We start from the raw sequence: 20,710 nt of genomic DNA, 5'->3' as shown, positions 1-20,710 counted from the left end.
GAAACTCACCTGCTGTACCCAAGACCTCGAGCAGTGAAGAACAAAGCCAGCGGCTTCCCCACGGCGAGCTGGGACCTGGGCCGGCGTGCGGGCCTCTCTGGATGCGGCGGGGGCCTCCTGTCTGTGGCCCAGTGTGCAGGCTTGAAGACGTTTTAGATGTGACTCAGATGTCACCTTCTCCACGAGTCCTCTTCTGCGCCTCCTGCCCCTGCCCCTTCCCCCACACAGCACCTGTGCAGGCTGCAGGATCCAACAGCCAGGCCACCGGCTCTGCCACTGATTAGTGACCCTGAGTCAGCTACTTAGTTCCTCTGGGACCCCACCTCCTAATGGGGAACACATGCGTAACTCCTCCCTCCAAGGTGGCTGGGGGATGGGAGGTGGCAGGTCACGTGCCCACCCCCTGCCAGGTGCAGGGCAGGGGTCCTCTCCTTCAGCAAACTTCTACTGGACTCCAGAGAGCAAGGCAGGCCAGGCCCCCCACCTTTGGGTGCCTACAGGGTAGGTGAGGCGACAGACCCACAAGGAGAGCCATGTATAAAAATTTAGAACATGATTCGCCTCATGGAAGAAAGGGAAGGCTGGAGAGCCGTGCGGGCCCGCTGCGGGCAGTGTAGACGGGGAAGGCTGGGAAGGTGAGAGCTCAGCTGTATTATTTGAGTCTGAAAACCCTGCTGCTGGGATGTGGGAGGCCACGCCCTCACAACCCTCTACCCCCTCGCCCCCTAGGGGTCCTCTTCCAGCACAGCCAGGGGCTGACATTGGACTTCTGGGTCCAGTGCTGCCCCACCTCCTAGTGGCTGTGTGACCTCAGTAATTTCCGTTACTTGCAGGACTCCATTCCGTCACCTGCAGAACGGGGATAACATGCAACGAGTTGGCACTGGCCTTGCTGTGAGGACCAGCCAGGCCTGTCTACCCCCCCCACCCCATACAGCCGCCCCGGCCCAGCTGGCAGTGCAGACACGGATGGCAACAGCCACAGCAGAATGAGGATCTGGGGAAGGGGTTGGTACAAGGGGCACAGAGGACTTCCCGGAAAAGGTGGCATCTGAGTCACACCTAAAACGTCTTCACGGACAGGCGGGGGCTGGCCAGGAAAAGAGGGAGGATGGGGCCAGCACAGTAGCCACTCGGGAGCTGTTCTTGCTACTGGCCCTGAGTGGACGCAAGTGAGGGGTGGGGGCTGGGTACTGGCAGTTTGATAACCTCGGGGGTGAAGTGTGAGACGGGGCATCGTGAGTGATGAGGCCGGGAGGCTGGCAGAGGTCAGATCTCGGAGGGCCCGTTCGGCCAACGAAGCTGCCAGGACAGCATCTCAGGCACTGCAGGGGGTTGGAGCCAGGCTGCGACTCATCCTGAGCAGATCCCTCTGACAGTTGAAAGGTCTGTGAAGACAGCTCCAGAGCCCCTTGGGCCTTCCCTTTTCTGGCTCGGGGTCTCCAGGGTCTCCGGCTGCCCCTGAGCCCATCTCCTCAGTGCGTGCTCTGTTTATAAATGTCCCCAGAAGGGGGGAGATGGCAGCTCTCAGACAGCCCAGGGCCTACCAGGGGAGAGCTGAGCAGACGACCAAGGGCCCGTACATCTGTCTCTTAAACCCAGCCCTGCCTGAGTCCGTTACCCACCCGTGCCTGCTGTCAGGTGCTCCCCCATCTCCTCCTGTGACTATCAGATAGCCATCAACAACAGTCTCTCCAGTTGAGGTGAAGTTCTAATGGGGGGATTCCATGCATTTTCCAGTGGTGAGATTTTGACCCGAGGATCTGCAAGAAGTTCTCAGCCTCCCTCCAACCTGCTCTGCACCTCACCTACCCAAGGAATCACTCCACGAAGGCATCTGCTTCCCATACCCTGGACAGGGGGCTGCACTCACCCACAGCTCTACCTACCTGTCCTAGTCCTGCATGGCCTGGGCTCTCTGACCCTCCTGACTCTCACCCCTGCCCTGCCGAGGCTCTTTGGGAGTGAGGACCTCACCTGTCCTGTCCCTGCACCAGCACCCGGCCTCTGAGTGGTCACTGGAGTGTGTGCTCCAAGCCCTGAGCCCCGCTCCCTTCCCTAAGCTGGGAATCTGTTCTTGTTTCCAGTTTTACTAACCTAAAGAGCCTTTGAAGACATATCCCTAATCTCTACCCCCATGAAATCTGAGCGCTGTGTATATACTGTGTATATGTATATGCACTGTGTGGGGATCTGCCTGTTTATGTGTAAAGAGTAAGTTTGTTCACACTCCAATAGCCAATTATCACCCACTCGAAAACAAGCCTTACTCAAGTCCTGTGGACCACAAACGTCCCTTGCTGGCTTGACTTAATCACCTCTTGGTGGAACACGAAGACCGTAAAATCGATGTGAGGGCACATGCGCTGGTCACATGGGTGTTACGGGAACTGGGAGCTGACACATCCCCTAGCTCTGCCCCGGACCCAGCTCAGAGGAGAGCAAGGGCTTGGCCTGGTGAGGTTATGGGAGATCCAAGTTAGCAGAACTCTTAAAGACTGTCTGGTCCAAACTCAACTGATAGAAACACTGAGGCCAGGGGAGGTGGGCAGTAGGGCGGGGGTTTAGAGAATCTGCAACCCAAATGCAAGCCTGTCGAGGGGAGGTCCTTACTCATTCCTGCATTCTCAGTTCCTGGCAGAGTCTGACACAGATTAGACGCACAGGGCATGGTGGGTAAATGGATGGATGAATGCAGAGATGGACAAAGGGCAGTCTGTGATGCCTGGTCTCTGCCCTGTGCTGAGGAGGTGGGGTCTAAACTGCTGCCTGGGCTTCTGGAAAGTTCTGGTGATGGCAGGTAGGCCTCAGGAAGCAAAATAGGTACACTGGGCAGGGTGATCTCAACCCCCAACTCTAGACTCACACTTTAGCTGCCTACTTGACAGCTCTACTTGGGCGTCAATTTTAATGGCAAGTCAAACAAAGCACCCCAAAGTGAACTCCTCACCTTCCCCCATAACCTTTCCTCTCATGGCTCTCCCCTCATAGCACCTGGCAACCTCATGCTCCCAATTTCAGACCCCAAATCTCTCTTTCCTCAGACCCTACATCCAACCCTATTTGCTCTATTTTTAGCATCCGACCACTCTTTACTTCCGTGGTCCAAGCCATCCTCATTTTCCCTGCATGGCTGACAAATGAGCCACTCAGAAACTTATTTGGTGGCAGCCTCACTTTAATTTTTATGAAATTCTGCTGCGATGAGATATTGCACCAGCCCCCAAGTAATCTCAGAGCTCCCACCCTTTATCCCTGTATTTACTCCTTACACAGTGCTGCCAGCGTTGGCTCAAGCCCTCCTGGCCAAACGCTTAAAAAATGACCTAGAAGGTCCTGCATAAGCTCTAACTTTATCTCCTACTCTCCGCTCACCCACTCTGCTCCAGTCACCAACACTGTGCTGTAGGAGCTATTACTGCCTATGTTACAGACAGGGACCCAACACCAGAGGCGTCACCAACCAGTTACACAGCCAGTGAGCAGCACAGCTGAGGCGGCCCCTCGTGTGCATCCCCCTGACGCTGGGCACCTCTGGGCACACATGGGCTTAAATTTGGGCTCTGTCACTTCCTGTATGAGCCTCACCCAGGTCTCCATTTAGTCCTGTGCTGCCCAGTATGACAGCCACCAGCCACAGCCAACAATTTTAAAATTTGGTTTCTCAGTCTCACTAGCCACTCATCAAGCATTCAAAACCCACTGGACCAGTGGCTCCCACGATGGACAGCGCAGAACAGGCCATCTTTCCCACCACAGTGACCCTACTGGGCAGTGCTCATCCAGGGACCTGAATGCAGATTCAGGCTGGGGTGATGCAGGGTGGCCAGGCTGGGGGCAGGCGGTAACAAGCGCAAGCACTCAGCTCCTCCCAGCTGTCAGGTCCGCTGCACCCCAGTCCCCTCAGTCAGGGGCTAAGCTGTACTTCCCTCGAAAAGCAGGTGTGAAGCTGGGTCCGGCTGCCCCGACTATGGTTCTGCCACTGACTCAGTGAGTGACCAGGGGCATTGCTTCCTGCAGCCTCATTAGGGGAACAATTCTACCCCCTCCGGTAGCGGAGCACTGCCACTAGAGTCAGGCAAGCCAAGGATTGAAAGTGCTCGGAAATATAGGCACTACAGACACAGCCAGCCAGGTAGGAAAAGCCCATACCTGCTATCAGAAACCTGGCCTGCAAGTCCACCTTGAGGTCTGAGTCCCTTCACTGTAAAAGTGATGATGAAGATACAACTCTGACTTTTCGTATTGCTTGTGGATCAGTAATGCACATGAAAGTGACCTGAAAATAGCAGAGTGCGGCTCCTGAGTGAGGCTTTATAGGACTAGTGTGTCCACGCAGGAGTGGGGAGGCCAAGTTGGGCCATGCACTCGCCATGTCTCCCTGCTGTGTCCTGCCCGCCCGCGAGCCCTCCTCCAAGAAATGGACCAGGCTGGGACAGAGGGCAGAATGAGATCACAGCTCTGCTGGGGTCATACTGCCAGGACCCTGGGGCCAGGCCAGTCCAGAAAGTCTGCAATCAGAACAGGACACAGCCCTGGGCTGTGCAGTCTGGCTCTGAGGCTCAGGAGCAGCGTCCCAGGAATCCACAGACCCTGGCTCTGCTCCCAATTTTGCTGTTCACCTACTTATACAACAGGTAAACACCTGGGCACCAGCCCTGTGCCAAACATTGGGAAGGAGGTGTGGGGGGCGGCAAAGAGGCGGCTAAGACCAGGACCTGCCTCCAGAGTGTCCAGCTTGCACTTGTTTTTATCCCCATCTCCCTGCTGCAGGAAACCACCTTACCCATACCTCAGAAGCACCCAGTGGGGTCCTGCATTGGGATAGGAGCCACCCCGGAGCCCAGTGTCTCCTGCTAGCACAGCTGGTATGATTTTTAAGGTGCACTTGCTACCTATGGCCCGCACCAGAGTCATACATGCTTCTAATCTGCACAATTTCCCTAAGACGTTTTATTACCTCCAATCTACAAAGACAAAAAACATCAAGAGGAAGAAAAGTTAATACTCCCAAAGCCACACACCTACCAGGAACAGAGCAGGGATTTAAACCCACACCTGAGGACCTCTAAATGGGGCTCTAAACCATTGCAGCTACAATATCTTCTGATCTGATCCTCTCCAATAAAATGGCTGCTGTTCTGGAAAACATTTTCCCTTCAGGAGCCTAGGGTATGGGAGAGATGGGGCGGGCTGCCCCCCTGGGTTCAGGCAGGCCCCATGGCTGTTCTGACTCCATAGCGCAGGCTGAGCCAGCAAGTGCAACTGAGGACTGGTGACAGTGTGAGGGCGGCAGGGACCTTCAAGGGTGGCAGCCAGAGGTCTAGTCCCAAAGCAAGACAGAGGACATGTTGCTACCGACACCACAGGTGGTAACAGCAGAGTGTTCGGCCTGGCAGGATGGGTAGGGGAGAGAAAGGGAGAGCAGCAGTGGGACAGACCAGGCTGATGAAGGACTGGGGAGGGTGGCTGACAGGTATTTTCCAGCTGCCTGGGTGTTAAGCAAGAAATGCTTGATTTTTTAAGAGCCAGCCCCAGAGTGAAAGAGCCAAGTTCAGACCTCAGCTGTGCTGCTTGCTGGCTGTGACTCACCGGTGACTTCTCTGGTGTTGGGGTCCCCACCTCTAACACGGGGTAATGACTTCACCTACATCACAGTGTTGGTGAAATAAAAATCAAAGCATAAAGCTTCTCCTCCAGAATCCAACATGTGACAAGCGCTTAATTACAGTAATTATTAATTAGGCATTCTTGCACCTGGATGGCATGGGTGCCTCTGGTCTAGTTTCCTGTCTGCGCTCCTTGCCTGTCAGCCAGGTCACTAGTCCCCAGCGCAGGCGCGTGGACCCTTCGAGCCCGATACACACGCATTCCCGCAGCCTCTGGGCTGGGACTAAGCACATGACAGAACCTCAGAGACTCCAGAACTTCGGGTCTAAAAGAGACTTGTGCAATCAGACCCCTGCTGTGCCAGGCTGAGTGTGTGTGTGTGTGTGTGTGTGTGTGAACAAAGAGGATAATGCATGGCTCTTGCCCTTGAAAGAGTCGAGTTTAGTGAGGGAGGATCTTAAGTCAGCCTGTGATAATCCCATGCTCCTGAACCCACACTCGTCTTCCCTGACTACCTGACACGTCTCCCCCCGCAGTCAGGCTGCACAGCAGTGCACACCAGCTTCCTGGGCTCACAGGCAGCTCCAGCCCTGGCCTCTCTGGAAATACTGGCTTCTGTCTGGACCCTGTGCAGATTTCAGAGGTTTCAACCTTAAATGGAATGAAAAGCTGGTCCTGGGCCAGCCCTGGGGGCCCCCCTTCTCTGGTCCCAGCCCATTTTTATCAGACCCTCTCATGGCAGGTCTGTGAAATCACCCCTGGAGAGGGGACTGTGGGTCCCTGGACTGACCTTGTCCTGATGTGTTTGATCAGCTGTTTCTGGCCTGCGCTGGGGGAAGCAGCTCGAGAAGAGCGGCAGGAGTGGTGTTTGATCAGAGCAGCTGGGGAGCCCGGGCCGGCAGCTGCCCTTGGCCTTCTGCAAATCTCTCCTCGGAGGACAAAGGAAGGAGGATGTTCTGATAGAGCAGCCCCCAGGTAACCTGGGGAAAGCTTTGCTGGCGGGGAGAGATGTGGAAGTTGGGTTCTCTCTGAGGGCCCAGAGGACAAGTAAGCGGTGCTGCCGGTTCCTGGCAGAGCAGCAGCAACATCTGTTGAGCACCTGAGCGCTGAGTCCAGTGCCAAGCGTGTGGAGCAGAAGCAGCGACCTAGTGGACACTGGGCAGCACCGGGTGACAGGGCAGAGAATGGGACAGACATAGGGGAAAGTCCGAGAAATGTTCACCAGGAGAAAACGAGCTCGGTTTCTCTGCCCACGTCCTAGACCCCCTCTTCTCAGCGAGAGCTCCAAATCTGGGCGTTTCCAAACAAAGGGGAGGCCCCTTGGCAATGGGTGAGTCCCATGGCGTCACAGGTACTTTTATCCCAGACACAAGCCTGAGCATAAGCTCATGGGGGACAAAACAAACAAGGCTCAAGAAGCAAGGCGAGAGTACAGAATCCTTACGGGTTCAGCACCGCTGATTCCCCCGTTCTCACGAGATACCTGCCACGCACAACCTGTGCCGTGACTCAGACAGCAGCCCAGCAGCGATGCCCAAGGGCTCTGGGAGACCCTGTTCTAACCCGGCAGGGCCACCCCCTTGATCACCACTCGCTTGGTCCCGGACAGAAGCTCTGGGGCCACAGAGCTGAGTCTCACCCAGGCCCTCTATCTCAGGATCCATTACGTACCCTCTTTTCCTTCTCTGCGCTCTTCCTCCGGTTTCTTTTCAGCTGCTATAAACATTAGGGGGTATCATTTGTGAAGCATCTACAGGCTCCGCTGGGCAGTTTACAGCGTTACCTCTCAGGATCATGTCAGGAATGACCCCCCAGGTCATGTGTAGCGAGAGGTGAGCAGGGCAGGGTTCACACCCTCCACTGTGCGGCCAGGACCAAGCAGGAATCACACGGCGTCATCCTTCCTGACCTGCAGTAGCATCTCCTCTATCCAGATTCACCTCCATGGCTACAGCCTGACTATGCAACAGTGACCCCTGCGTACCTGGGACACTCAGGATTACCACTCCAGTATGACAGACAGCAGCAGCTCTCCAGAGACGCAGCCGAGGCAGAGGGGCATGGCTCCTAAAAGCCCTCTGGGCTCAGGACCCTAGTTGTTCTCCAGGACTGTCCTGGGAAATGTCAGCACGGCCCGCCCAGTCCAGCCTCCCCAGCCCCAGGGCCTGCCCCAGCAGAGGGCTGCACAGGTGACGCCTCCCCGCCTTACACACTGACACCAAGCTCGGCCTATCTGTGTCTCTCCTGTTTCCTTGTTGCCTGCCAGCAACGTGACATTTCCAGCTGTTCGCCAGGAAAGGTTTCTGCTTATTTTATAGTTATCTGCTCAGCACTTAGTGCTTTGGGGCAGTTGTGATTCAAGAAATAAGTGAAAAGTGGTGGGTGTTACAAGGATCCCTAAGGACTCACAGAGAGGAAAAAGAGAGACACATTAAGGTGTCAGGATGAACAGTCTCCTCGTTCTAGAAACTGCAGGGAATAGTTGACCTGTAGGTGAAGCACCTTGTTAATAACAACTAAAAACTTCAAACCTAAATTAATTAAATACAGGTTTTTAATATGTACTACGACAATTCTGTGGGGGTAAAACAGCGATCTCCCTCATTGAGAGACGGAGCAGGGAGGGCGCCCAGAGAGGGAAGCACGTCACCCAGGGTCAGTCAGAAAGCAGCACAGCTGACCTGGTACCCAGGTCTGATGCCAAAGCCTGTCTCCCAGACACTGCACAGCGCTTGTGTCCCAGGAAAGAGGGTTTAGGATACAAAACTCCGCTCGATAGGAGAGCTCCCCGCACCAGCCCCCCCAACCCAGGCCATGACAACTGCTGCCCAGAACCCAAGAGAAAACAGGTCCATGTCATCACAGTCCATCTGAAACTCAGGCAGCATCATTTCTTTCAAGGTACATATTTTATTTATATAGTAGTGCCAGCTAAAAACGAATAATGGTTTGTAATCAATTTAAACAGTATCATGTGCTGCTGGTTGTCCTGACCACAGCGGGAGCAGGCGAGGCTGGCCTTTGGCAGGGAAGCCATTCCATGATTTGGAATGATCTAAATTAGCTGAGAGGATAATTTTCCCCCCTTTACAGATATAATCCCCAAAGCACAGACAGTACCCCCTTCCTGTACGTAGCAAGCGTCAGGACTCTGGCTGCTGTGAGCTTTTGGCCCAAGTACCACCAGCCTGTGGCTTTGCATGACAACAAAACAATCACCAACTTGCACCCACGCTCCTTTTCAACCCCAGAGCTTTCTTTTGCTTCCGTTTCCCCCTACCTCCCAAATATCCCTGGGATACAGCGGGCCAGCAGAGCAGGGCTGGGGCTGCCAAATTCTTCCTTCAGGAGGACTGATTAAAGCTTCCCAGCATCTCCCTATCGCTGTCTCTCACGTTCCAGCCTCAATGTACAGAATTATTGCTTGTCCCCTAGAACCATTCTACATAAGCTTAGCAGTTCCTTCTCTCAGGTCAAACGTCTCAGGCACATGCACAGTAAAGGCACCACCCTTCCTTCTCATCAATATGGCATCAACTTGCGGTGACTGCAACACCACCTGGCGTGAGACTGGGACTCTCTGGGCCCCATCTCTTCTTTCCCAACTCGGGGTATCTACCTATCTGGACCAGGAGCAGAGAAGTCTCCTTACTCATCCCTGTAGGACTCTTAGCCCGACTCTCAGAGACTCTCCCTGGAGGATGAGGCTGACATGTGGTCTGTGCTGGGTGGGAGGGGAGAGGCAGAAGGTTTCCTCAGAGAGGATTTGAGCCACCAGAGGCAGCCAGTATTCACGATGCTGGCCTCAGTGTCTTCAAACAGAAAGCTTTGAGACAGAAGAGACAGACTTGATAAAATAAGTAAACCGTTATCTCTGCCCCATCTGGCCCCTCTGGTCCCAGGTTCTGCTCACATACCTGGACACTGGGTCTCATCTTCCTACAGGAATTCTTGCTCTTGAATCCTTAGCTGCTGTCCCAGTTACTGGGGTGGATAAATTCTGTTCCACAAGTGACCCCCATTATTCCCACAGAGTTAAGACTCCAGCTTGGAATCTGCCTGCCTTTCCCTCCTCACTGGCCACTTCAGGAGCCTTGGGAGCAGAGAAGGCTTGGGGTTCCACTAGACACATCCAAGTGTCCCAAAGCGCCCCAGGCCCCTCCATGCCACCACAAATGCCTCAGGGTTCAGGTCGGAGACCACAAGAGCAGCACCCATGGCAACGAGACCACCACCACAATAATGAAAGCAAGTGATGTGGGGCAAAGGAGGCCACAACAATGGCCTTTGTGGTAGCAATTCCAAAGGTCTCTTGGGCAGAAGTGGGAGAAAAGAGCAAAATGATGCAGGAGAGCTAGGAAAAAAAATCTTCCTACAACAAAATCCACATGGGGGTGTCTCTAGGGAACAACCTGGTGTAAAAATCATTGCCAATGCAGCCTCCCACAAAGGCCATTCAGAGCAAAGTCCAAGTCGGGTTGGCTCTTTCCCTCACTCCTGAGTAGAAGAGCACAGATTTGTGCCTCTTGCCAAGGGTGCTGCGGGGTGAGAGGCCTTCCAGCAGCAGGTCTGACTTCTCTGCTTTCTTGCCACATGGCAACTTGTGCTCTGGCGATTCTGAGGAAAACCAATGTCCTGCCACATCCGGGTCTTCATTTGATACTTGTACTTGCAAAGATCTCAAACTTGGGTTTAAAACTTACAGCTTTCTCTGCCTCAAACTTCTTCAAAAAGAAAAGTCACTTTCCCCTACAGACCCTCAGCAATTAATTTCTTGTTTATTTTGGGTTTGGGCTGGTAAAAGATTTGATGATACCGCAGTTCCCACCAAGGACCATGGCTTGTGAGGCATTGCATTCTTCTCTGCCAGACTTGGCCTCGAGGCCCTGGAAGCACAAACCACTCTACTAGCAGTGGGTATTATGTGGCCACTTGCACGGGTCTGACAGCTCACAGGACTGAGAAGCCTAAGAAGACAGAGCAGCCTGGTGGAAGCTTCACGTGGAGGCGAAGTCTTAAAGGTTTGAGCACCATCTTCTGGTCAGTTTTTGGCTTTTGAGGCCGTCTTTCCTTTGAAAACTTCATTTACTTCAGAATGGGAAGAGCCTGGAGCTGACAGGCTCCAGTGATCTGCCTATCAAAATGAGGACACAACTGGAGGAGGGGCTACCTGGGGTGAGGTGGCCCAAGCTAGAGCTCGGTGTTGCCTGAGCAGGATGGTCAGTCAGCGAGCACACTGGCCAGTGTTAAGGTTCCACCTTCGGTGCTTCCAGGGATGTGTGGATGTAACACAAGTCCCCATGATCACCCAAATGGACCCGCCACCCCACTTGTACCTGGCCACGTGTGATATAGAGCGGGTAGGCTTATCTTCTGGCAGCCTGTACCTCGAGGCGCTGATCAAATTGGGCACTACCCACCGCAGGAGGTCAAGCCACACAAGTGGCAGCCAGTCCTGCTGGAATGTAAACATGACACCAGCAGACTTCAAGCTCTGGTGTCAGCATCAGGAAGATAAATGCTTGTCGTTCCCTCCAAGTGGCAGAAACCTACATCCATTTAATTGCACTTCATAGTGGATTCCACAAACCATTAATTATGAGATTATATTTTAGGAACTGAAGATAAAAAGGATCTGAAATTCACACTCCACAGGACCACTGACCTCCAGTGGCAGTGGCGGCCTGAAGAGCTCAGACAGCAGGCCCTCAGGAGGCCCGGAAAGCCGTGCAGGAGGAAGGGCAGCTGAGAGGCACAATGCTGGGTCATCCCCACCTAACTTGCTTCAGAGCGAGGGGCAAGGCCCTGGGGCCATATAGAAGTTTTAGGCTTTGATTAGGGAAAGGGGATGAGGATAACAAGGAAAAACTGCAGGAACCAGCCTTCGTGTGTAGAACACCAGGAAGAATATGCAGGAAAGGCAGAAAATGTCTCATAGCTGGATGGTGTCACATTGAACTCCTCCATAGAAACACTCCACAGCCTTCGCTTGGAAAGGGCTGTTGGTCCTGGCAAGGCAGGGCTGGACCCAGACATGAGGGCTTCCTGTGTTAACATGCGTTACCCGTCCCACCACCACCACCAGGCGGGCTGGGCACCCAAGTAGGTGGAGGATGACAAAAGAGAGGAAGGGCCAAGTGTGCTCAAGGCAGGGGGTCCTCAGAGGGGCTGTTGGTGTCTGTCTCTAGTTTCAAGTGGCCAAAGGTGCCAGCAGCACATCAGCCCCACCTCTAGCCGCCACTTGAAGGCTCCCATGCCACCGCTCCCATGCCACCGCTCACTCAGACTCTACCTCAGAAGCCACACTCCACTTGGGGATGAACAGTGTCACAGAGGCCACAGCAGCAAGTCTGTGGGGAAGAAGGCCTGCCTCCTGCGGAAGGCGGTAGTGTTGGTATCGATGTTCAGACATCGTCAGGTCTACAAGAACCGTGACACTTAGGTCTGTTTCCCTAGGGAGACCACTTTGTTGCTGCTGGGCTAGGATGCCCACCCTTCAGGATGGCCAAGGACGGAGGGCAAGGGCAAAGTGCAGGGCACCATGCCTGCTGCAAGTGCAGGACCCCTCCACCAGTCCAGCAGCCACTCACTTGGCCTCGCCGCAGATCAGGGTCACCGTACCGTCCAGCAAATCCTCCACAGTCACAGCCACCAGCTCAGAGCTGCTCTGGGACGTCTGCGAGTCTGGCAACGTCACGAACACCTGCGAGCCAGCCAGCTGGGTCTCCTCCAACGTGATCACCTGCTCCGCCGGGGCCGCCGGCTCTGGGGTTTGGATCACCTGCAAGGGAAAGGCAGCGAGGCTGCTTTGGGCAGTGTCCACAGCGTGCTCGGCATTTACATGGCTCCCACCTCATGCTGTAATGATGATGTTTATGTTTTCACCTGAGGAGAGCAATTACATGTGCCTAATGGGAAGAGGCAAGTCTAACACACCAGTGATGCAAAAGAGAAGGCAGGCAAACAATTTAAATAACTCTGTGCACTAAATTGCTATAATTTAGCTCAGTAAGCCATCTCGGGGTGCTGGACTCTATGATTACGCCAGTGAACGCTGGCTCAGTTTCTCACACCAGGCTTTCCTGTCTCGAGGATTGCACCGCGGAGGGAAGAACCGTGTGAAAGGAATGCCATGGAAGGTGCTTAGTCTCGTCTGGAAACATGGGACACAGGGATGATTTACCAGAAGTCTCAGCTGGACAAAGGTGGCACTTCTGGACCTCCATCAGGTGACACGGCTGACCAGGTGGATGAAACCTGACCTCTATCAACTTACTCACTCTTCCCACCCTCTGGAGGGCACGCCCCTCCTTGCCTCTACAGCCCACATACTCCTTTCCAAACTTGGGTCATCTGCCGGAGAGGGGCTTTCCATCTCAGGGAGGATTGTCTGTGTGGTTAAGCCCAGCTCTGTCTGAGCCTCTGACTGGCGCTTCTTCAGAGCTCTGGTGGCCAGGGAAGCCTGGTGCTGTCCAGAGTGCTATGGCAGGAGCCCACGGGTTCCTGAGAAGTGGCCGTGAGTGGGGAAAAGTGACTAGGCCTGGGTGCGTGGAAGGGGGTGAGCCTAGCTCAGCTGTGACTGTGCTGTGGAGGTGAAGACACCAATTGTAACGTGCCGTCAAAAATCACCTGGAATAGAATAGTTCTCACTCTCTTTTTCTCCCTTTCCATCTCCTTCCTTCCTCCCTCCCTCCCTCCCTCCTTCCATCCTTCCTTTTTTTTTTTTTTTTTTTTTACATTTTAAAAGGACAGGTTTAATGGGAAAAGGGGAAAAAGAGAGGCACCTGCATAGTCACAGGCAGGCAGGAGAGCTGCTCTTTTTTTCAAGCAATGAATCCTATCTCCCCCTATTTTCCTAAAGGCCATCTTACAAGAACCCTAATGTAGAAAACAGGAAACAGCAAAGCCGCTCTGGCTGACAGCAGCAGGGGCATCCCCTGGGGGCCTGCCCACCCGACTTGCCCTCTTTTGCCCGCAGAAGGTACACAGAAAGAAAGAGAAGGGGTTTATAGCAAATGCTCTATTGGACATGCAGGTTACAGCTCCTCTCCAGCCCATCCACGAACTACTGCCAGTGAAGCTGAGTTCTTTTCTTTTTCTGACCACCCTCTCTGGGAATGATGGGAAGAGGAGTAAAAGGTGACCAGGGAACAGAGGAGTTGGAGTGAGTTGAAACATCAGAAGAGACAGGCTTTTCACTCAGGTAAAAGTGAGAGACCCCGACATGTCTAAATGCACCCTGTGCCCCCCAAGAAAGGTGTTTCAACAAGGGTGGTCCCAACAAAGAGCTTTCACCCCGAGGTCTCCCCTGTCCCATAGGGTCTCGCAGAAGACAGGGAGTGTGTGAAACGGGAAGAGAAACAGGTTGTTCCACTTCTGGAAATTCTTATTCCAGGCTCCCACTACTTAGGGCTATTTCACACGTGGTCACCAGGAGACTAGAATCTTCTGTTCTGTTTGGTAGGAGGTCCCAAGAGATTCTTCCACAAGGACCTCCTGGTCATGAATGAATTATTCTGGGACCTCTGAGAACCCCAGAGGGAAAGCCTGGGTGTAATGGCAGTCGCCTCTAGAGAAGCTTTGGGAACCCCACATTCACACCCTCGTATCTCAGGGCCCCAGAATCACCTGCACCATCTGTGAGGCTGCTGCTTGGGTTCCAGTGTCCATCACCTTTGGGTGTTCAGATTCCAAGTGAGCGTCAAGCTGGGCCTGGGAGGTGAAGAGCTCCCCACAGAGCTCACAGGGGAAGGTGTTCTCCGACTGCTTAAAGTGCTCCGTGGTGACGTGGTGCTGCAGAGCACCCGGGAAGCGGAAAGTCGCTGCACAGTACAGGCACTTGAAGGGCTGCGAGCCTGCAGGAGGGGAGACCAAAGGGGAAGGCTGTGGGTGCAACAAGTGCAGGAGGAAGGAGAGGAGAGAGACAGATCCACTTTCTGCAGGACTAAAGTTTACATAGTCTGAGGAACCAGGTAAATAAAGCAAAATTTAAAAATAGGTTTAAGGGCAGAGCTTTGGAAGGACCCATGCAAATGAAGGGCCCTGAAGCCATAGCTTGATTAGCAGTAGATGCTGGAAAAATCTGCCACTGCTGAGGCCCATTATCTGTTCAACCACAGATATGGTGGTGATGACACTGTACTTCCCCAATTCTGAGAAGCACACGTTAGCATCTCTGGAATGGGAGGGATGGCCCCTCATCAACAGGTGAGGCAGGAGCTGGGTGCACCCAGGAACATCTGAAGTGGCAGCACTGAGACTTGACTCGGAAAAAAATCCCCGAGACAGAAGTGGTGTGTGTTCTCAACTCAGGGGAACCAAATGGTTTAGACAGGAGGTGAGGGGTGGGTGACCAGCTGCATTCCCAAAGCAGGAATGAAATGTAGGCTCGTTTACATACTGCGCAATAGACCAAAACTGCGGTCCTACTATGTGCTCCATCACTGCTGCTCCACACAGAGCACAGAACCACGTGGAGTAACACGTGCGTGGACAAGCCAAGAAGCTGCACTCCTCCCTTAGTCAATATATTTCTTATGTTTCCTTTTTATGTATGCACACAAAAGAGTAGAGAAATCTGTGCCAAATTAAGTCCAAAGCAGCACTTAGAATAACCTTCACATTCTAAGGGAAAAAAGTATAACTTAATTGGCAGGAGTTTCTCTCTCTTAGTGGTTGATTAAAAATGCACATTCTTTAAGTGGCACTTTAGACTTGATGAGCTAGAGCAGCAACAATGATAAACACAGATCACGAGTCAGGGGTGCTCACTGGCGCCAGGCCTCAAGTGCTTTCTGTGCACTAACATACTGAACTCTTGGTTACCCTGAGGTAGGTACTGTAATTGACCCTGTCTTATAGATGAGGAAACCGAGGCACAAGTTAGTCAAGCCACTTAGCCCGAGACGCGCTGCTGTGGCTAGAGGTGGAGACGCCCGCGGCCGTGCAGCTCAGAGCATCTGGGGAGGGGCACTGACCTGAGTGCTGGCACTTGATGTGAACCTGCAGCAGAGCTGGCGTGGGGAAGAGCTCCTTACACTGGTCACACTCGTGGAACTTCATATCTGCAAAGCACATGAGAAGGGGGTGGGGGATGGCTCTCTAAGGCTGGAGAGTAGCAGGCTTGGGGTAAGAGTGAGGGCTCACTCTCATCAAGCATCTACCATGTACCAGGAACCTCATACCTAGGCTCTGTTAGTGTGATCCAGGGGTAAACAGCACCCTGACTGCCATGATGCAATTAAATGAAAACACAAACATGTGCTTTGAATTGTGCCTTGCACTCAGGAAACAGTCCATGACTAGCAGTTGTGATTATTCCAGATTACCTGCAAGGAGGTGCTAATAACTCCTTTTCTCAGAAGGAACAGTTGCAGAAGAGAGGAGTTCTTGCTATGGCCACCCCGTTGTTCAGGGCAAGAGCCAGGATTTCCTCCCAGGCCTGCCTGCCACCAACATGCCACCCTTTCCAGGTGCTGTAAGCAGTCGTGACTCAGGGGCTGGCGGGGGCCTACACTACTCTAAGTCTCCAGGGCTGAGAACCTGCCCATTCCAGAACCTGCTGCCGGTGCCCTGAGCGGCCTCTCCAGGGTGCGGCAAACAGAGGTCAGGACCACAGCACACCATACTACAGCCTGGAGCTGGGATTTGGGGACAGAACCCAGGATGCCACGACACCAAGTCGCTCTGACTCATCAGCTCAGATTCACGGTCGGCAGCACCCCGACTTCACCTGTGTGCTCCGTTTTAATGTGCTTCTTGTGTTCAATGGTGTTGGAAAACATTTTGTCACAGGAGCTGCACTGGAGTGACGAGAACTTGGAAGATCGATGGTTCTGAGCAGCAAACACGTCAGGATGATGGGTCCGGTTGTGGTACCACAAGCCAGACAATTGCTGCAAGGAATTTTGCAAATGCTAGATCTTAGAATGTGCTAGCAAGACCCCCATAAGAGAGGGGAATAACGTTCTCAGGTAAGCGTGTAGACCGCCAATCACTCACTACCTAGCACACTAGTACCGGCAGGAGAGGGGAGGCAGGAGTGGATGGGAACAAGGGTGCATTTACTGAGATACAACTTTCACCCCTCACAAGCCTGTGTGGGGGTGTTAGAGTCTTTTCAGTGAGGTGGAAACTGAGGCACAGAGGTGTTAAATGACTTGCCCAAGGTCACAGGTTAGTAAATAGCAAGAATAGAATTCAAGCCTGGGCCTTGCAACTGGAGCATATGCTCTTCACCACTGTTTCCCGGGCCTGGGGTGCAGCAAAGGGGCACAGGCTGTCCCTGCTCTGTAGCAGGTGCCCCAGTCCTTCTCAGGTCCCAAAGCAGTGCTGAGACACTCCCTGCCATCCCCTGGGCCCCAAGAGATGAAGCCCTGGTCTCCATCAGCTCTTGACACTAATATCACAGCACAAGACTTGGCACAAAGCCAACCCTTAGTTTTTGCTGAGTGGCATTCAGCTGCTAGTCATCTCTCTCCACCCCCACATCTTACAGATGCCAGCAATGGCCATTCTTTTCTCTCTGGTTTAAGAGTTTCTCACAGATGTGGCTTCTTTTTAGTACTATGTGGGGTTTCACTTTAATTACATACCAAATTCTAAGGTAAAAAAGCAGAGTCCTGCCCCGGCACTTAAAAAAAGACACACCACCAATAACTGTGCCAAACGAGAGAATTCCAGGCAGTGTTACACGATCCCTTGCCACTCTCTGCTATCTGGACACATGGGGTCAACAGGATTCACGCAACACACAACGTGAGGGCTCAGGGCCAGGCAGCACGGGTTTATGACGAGGCAGAAACCTAGTGAAGAGCCGTGTCTGACCAGGTCACCTTAAAGAATCTCAATCACTCTCAGCTGCCTCCTTCAGAAGAACCAGCCAAATTGCAGATACAAAGAGGGGCTCTGCAAGCCACCAACATGGGGTTCAAGGAAGGTCGAAGGGAGAGCAGGTCAGGGGTAGGGGGACCTAGCCCCAGAAAATGGGGTCACCTGGTAGGCCTTGTTGCAGATCCCACAGCTGAAGGGCTTCCCTCCAACGTGGGTCACCATGTGCCGCTCCAGCATGGAAGGGGCGCTAAAGATCTTCCCACACGTAGGGCAGGGGTGGTACTCCTTGGAGTGCACCTCGTGGATGTGCTTGCGGTGATCCTGCAGAGTGGGGAAGCTCATCCTGCACTTCTTGCAGTCATAGGGGTCTTCTATGTCTGGTTCCCGGGGGGACAGCCACGAGAAGGGCGGAGGGAAAGAAAGACCACAGGCCGCAGTCAGCGCGCTGCAGGCGCCCGTGCACAGGTCCAGATGCAAGACTGTTCACACACCGTGCAAGGTCACAGACTCCAGTGACCAGAAGCCAATGCAGGGAACTCCACCATCATCCTGGAAGGTGGGATTCCTGCAAGGCTTTAGGATTCACTGCCTCTGCAGCACCCAATAGTTCACCTCAATTTCTCACTTAATAGCTGACAAGGTAAACTCCATCCTATTACATAGCTGGGGGTGTCGTCCTTGCATCCTCCCTGCCTGCAGTGGGCATCTCTGCGTTTCCCAATCCTCTGTAGAGACTTCTAACACATTCCCCAGAGCCTCCCTTATTCCTTAGTTATCACCAGTATGACTGAGAATGCTTCCTTGCACCCCACTGTGGACTCAACAATAAAGACATTTTCATAGGTAGGGTGTAATGAGTGCTAAGGGACAGGCGTGTTCTGAAGCCTTGTGTCCAAGGAGCTCACTTAATCCTTTCACAGTTTCCACTATCAGTTCTATTTTACAGATTAGGAAAATCAAGATTTAAAGAGGGCCCAGTGGCACTAGGAGCGGATGGCTGAACTGGGTAACAATCCCAGCTCTCACTCCCAAGCTGTGCTCTGAGCTACATGCTTAAGTGGACACGCCAGCTGCACTGAGACCTCAGAATGACGAACCAAGAGTGATGAAGAATACATTTGCTTTCCCTATGGCAGGAAACTTCAGTCTTTTTCTGAAAGCAACAGAAAGTGGAATGTTTTCATACTAAAACCCTTTGCCCACAAGAAAGGCCCAGCCTACCGGCCCATCTTAGTGTGCATGGATTCAGATTAATTCAGGAATCCTAACATGCAGCAGCTCTCGGGATCATTAACGAGTTTCCCTGCAGACAGGAGCTCTTGAAATCTGTTTTACAATGTCATCTAAGACACTCTGAAGCAGCGATGTGGCCTATGGAACAGGCGGGGAGTGCCGACATGAGAGGGGACTGGATGCTGCCGAAGATACACCCCCTCCATTCTAGAAACTTAGGGTCACCCCTTGCTGACTCCCAGGGAATGCTACTGGAAGAGGAGCACAATTTAAAAGGTCAAGAGGACATCAAAACTGTGGCATGGGGTCCAAGCCACATCCACTGTCTGGAAGTCTACCACAGCTAGATTTTTTTGGACAACCTTGTAAACTTCTTGTGGGGAGAGGTAGCACTTCAGAGTCCCCTGCATTATCCAGGGGCCAGCCACATGCCAGGCACACAGTCTCTCTGGCAAAGTCCTTTGCTGACTGGCTGGCGGCAGACTTGAATGTGCTGACACAAAGCACATGCTTGCAAGACACTGTATTTAGTGACAACTCAACTGAAACTGGTATATGGGGGATGGGCACGGAGGGGAAACAGGAGCAAGGTGTGCAAAAAAGACAGGTTTTCTCACGGTACCTGAGAGGGTTGCTCGTGTCACTAATATCCGGCATTTATTGAGCATTTTCTATGTGCCGGGTAAGAAACTTCACGTTTCACATATGATACCTCATGAATAATTCTCACAATAATCCAGGGAGTAGTATTGCTTTCTCTAGTTTAAGAAGGGGTATTAGAGGCTTTGGAAGCTAAGAAATGAGTTTAAGGTCTCAAGAAAGTAAATGGTAGTGTCAAGATTCAAATCCAAGTCTGTGAGTTCAGTGTCTGGAGGTTCCTGCTAGGCTGTGCTGATTCATTCCTACTGCAACAAGGGCCTCTGAAGCAGCAGCCAAGTGCCAGCCAAAGCCATACCACGATTTTTTGACGATGTAATGAGGAATCACAGAATTTCCTTTTCCCTCCTGAGTGTGTGTTGAATAGCAGTGCCTTTTTGTCTGTGTCCATTCTAGAAGGGGAGAAAGATGGGGTGGACCCAACCAAGTGAATACAATGGCATTTGGAAGAGAATGTTGGGCAGAAGACCAACATTTGATGGTACACATTAACTCAGTGTCCAGTTTGCCCTACTGGGAAAGGCAGGCAGGACTATAAGATGAGAGTGGGGAAGAGGCTGTGGGTAGAAAACAGGAGCTCAGTGGACTAATGGGAATATTCCAGTGCCTGTCTGTTATAGAAGCTTTTCCCTTCAAACATAATTTGCCTCTGTCAGCCAAACAGAGCCATGCAGGCTAAAAAGAAAGACAAAGAAACAGCCTGGACAGAGAAATTGGCATCACGCAATCAATCACACATTAAAATGGGATTCTTCTTGAAACAGGAGAGAGGGACTCTGACTTTTGCAGGAGCATGGGGGAGGGCAGGCACTGAACAGGGCCCAGCTCTGGTGACAACTTCTGTTACGATGGGTACATGCCTTCTTGGGGGCAGTCCCGGCACTAAGTGCCCGACACACATGGTCCCAGTACCTACTATGAAACGTGTGCAGGTGGATGGAGAGGCCGTTGGCTTGCCGGAAGCCCTTGCCACAGTCCCTGCAGACATATGGCTTGTCCCCAGTGTGGGTCCGCACGTGGCGGGACAGCTCGATGGACTGGGCAAAGACAGCATCACAGTACTGGCACGCATACATCTTCCCTGGAAAGAGACAGTTTATCAGAGACAGCACCACACGTTCCTGGCGTTCCTCAAAACAAAACCACATTCTAAGGCAAGTCCTGGGAGCAGAGTATCTGGGAGTTGACAATAACAGAATGGGTGTCTGGAACCCGGGGTGAGAGGTCTGAGCCATCCTATCAGTCAATCCTGTGAAGAGGGTGCCAGTGTGGTCTCCCCACCTGGTAAGGAGGGAGTTCTCATTGCCTGAGATCACCCACTCATTCCTGCGCTCCACCTTAGCCCAAGGGATGCTGGGCTTTATGTAAACTCTACAGT

The 20,710-nt window shown here is 52.8% G+C and overlaps 1 protein-coding gene across 3 annotated transcripts in view; it reads right to left on the bottom strand.

The window, feature by feature from the left end:
- Positions 1-938: 938 nt before the first annotated feature.
- Positions 939-20,710, bottom strand: part of ZBTB40 (zinc finger and BTB domain containing 40) — a 73,861-nt gene continuing 54,089 nt past the window's right edge. For 2 of the 3 annotated variants that reach the window (XM_037500656.2, XM_037500657.2), the window contains 6 exons: positions 20,249-20,413; positions 17,605-17,819; positions 16,343-16,505; positions 15,588-15,674; positions 14,239-14,465; positions 939-12,391 (listed from right to left, as the gene is read on the bottom strand). In XM_037500656.2, coding sequence (XP_037356553.1) covers positions 12,197-12,391; positions 14,239-14,465; positions 15,588-15,674; positions 16,343-16,505; positions 17,605-17,819; positions 20,249-20,413 — 1,052 coding nt within the window. In that variant the 3' untranslated portion in view covers positions 939-12,196. The remainder of the gene's footprint in view (positions 12,392-14,238; positions 14,466-15,587; positions 15,675-16,342; positions 16,506-17,604; positions 17,820-20,248; positions 20,414-20,710) is intronic. The other variant, XM_037500658.2, reaches the window with a different exon arrangement.

Source organism: Talpa occidentalis, unplaced genomic scaffold (genome assembly GCF_014898055.3).
Source record: "Talpa occidentalis isolate TD23 unplaced genomic scaffold, MPIMG_talOcc4v2.1 talOcc4.9, whole genome shotgun sequence".
Taxonomy (NCBI): Eukaryota; Metazoa; Chordata; class Mammalia; order Eulipotyphla; family Talpidae; genus Talpa; species Talpa occidentalis.
The sequence above is the reverse complement of the archived record's forward strand: the minus strand, read 5'-3'. Positions and strand labels throughout refer to the sequence as shown.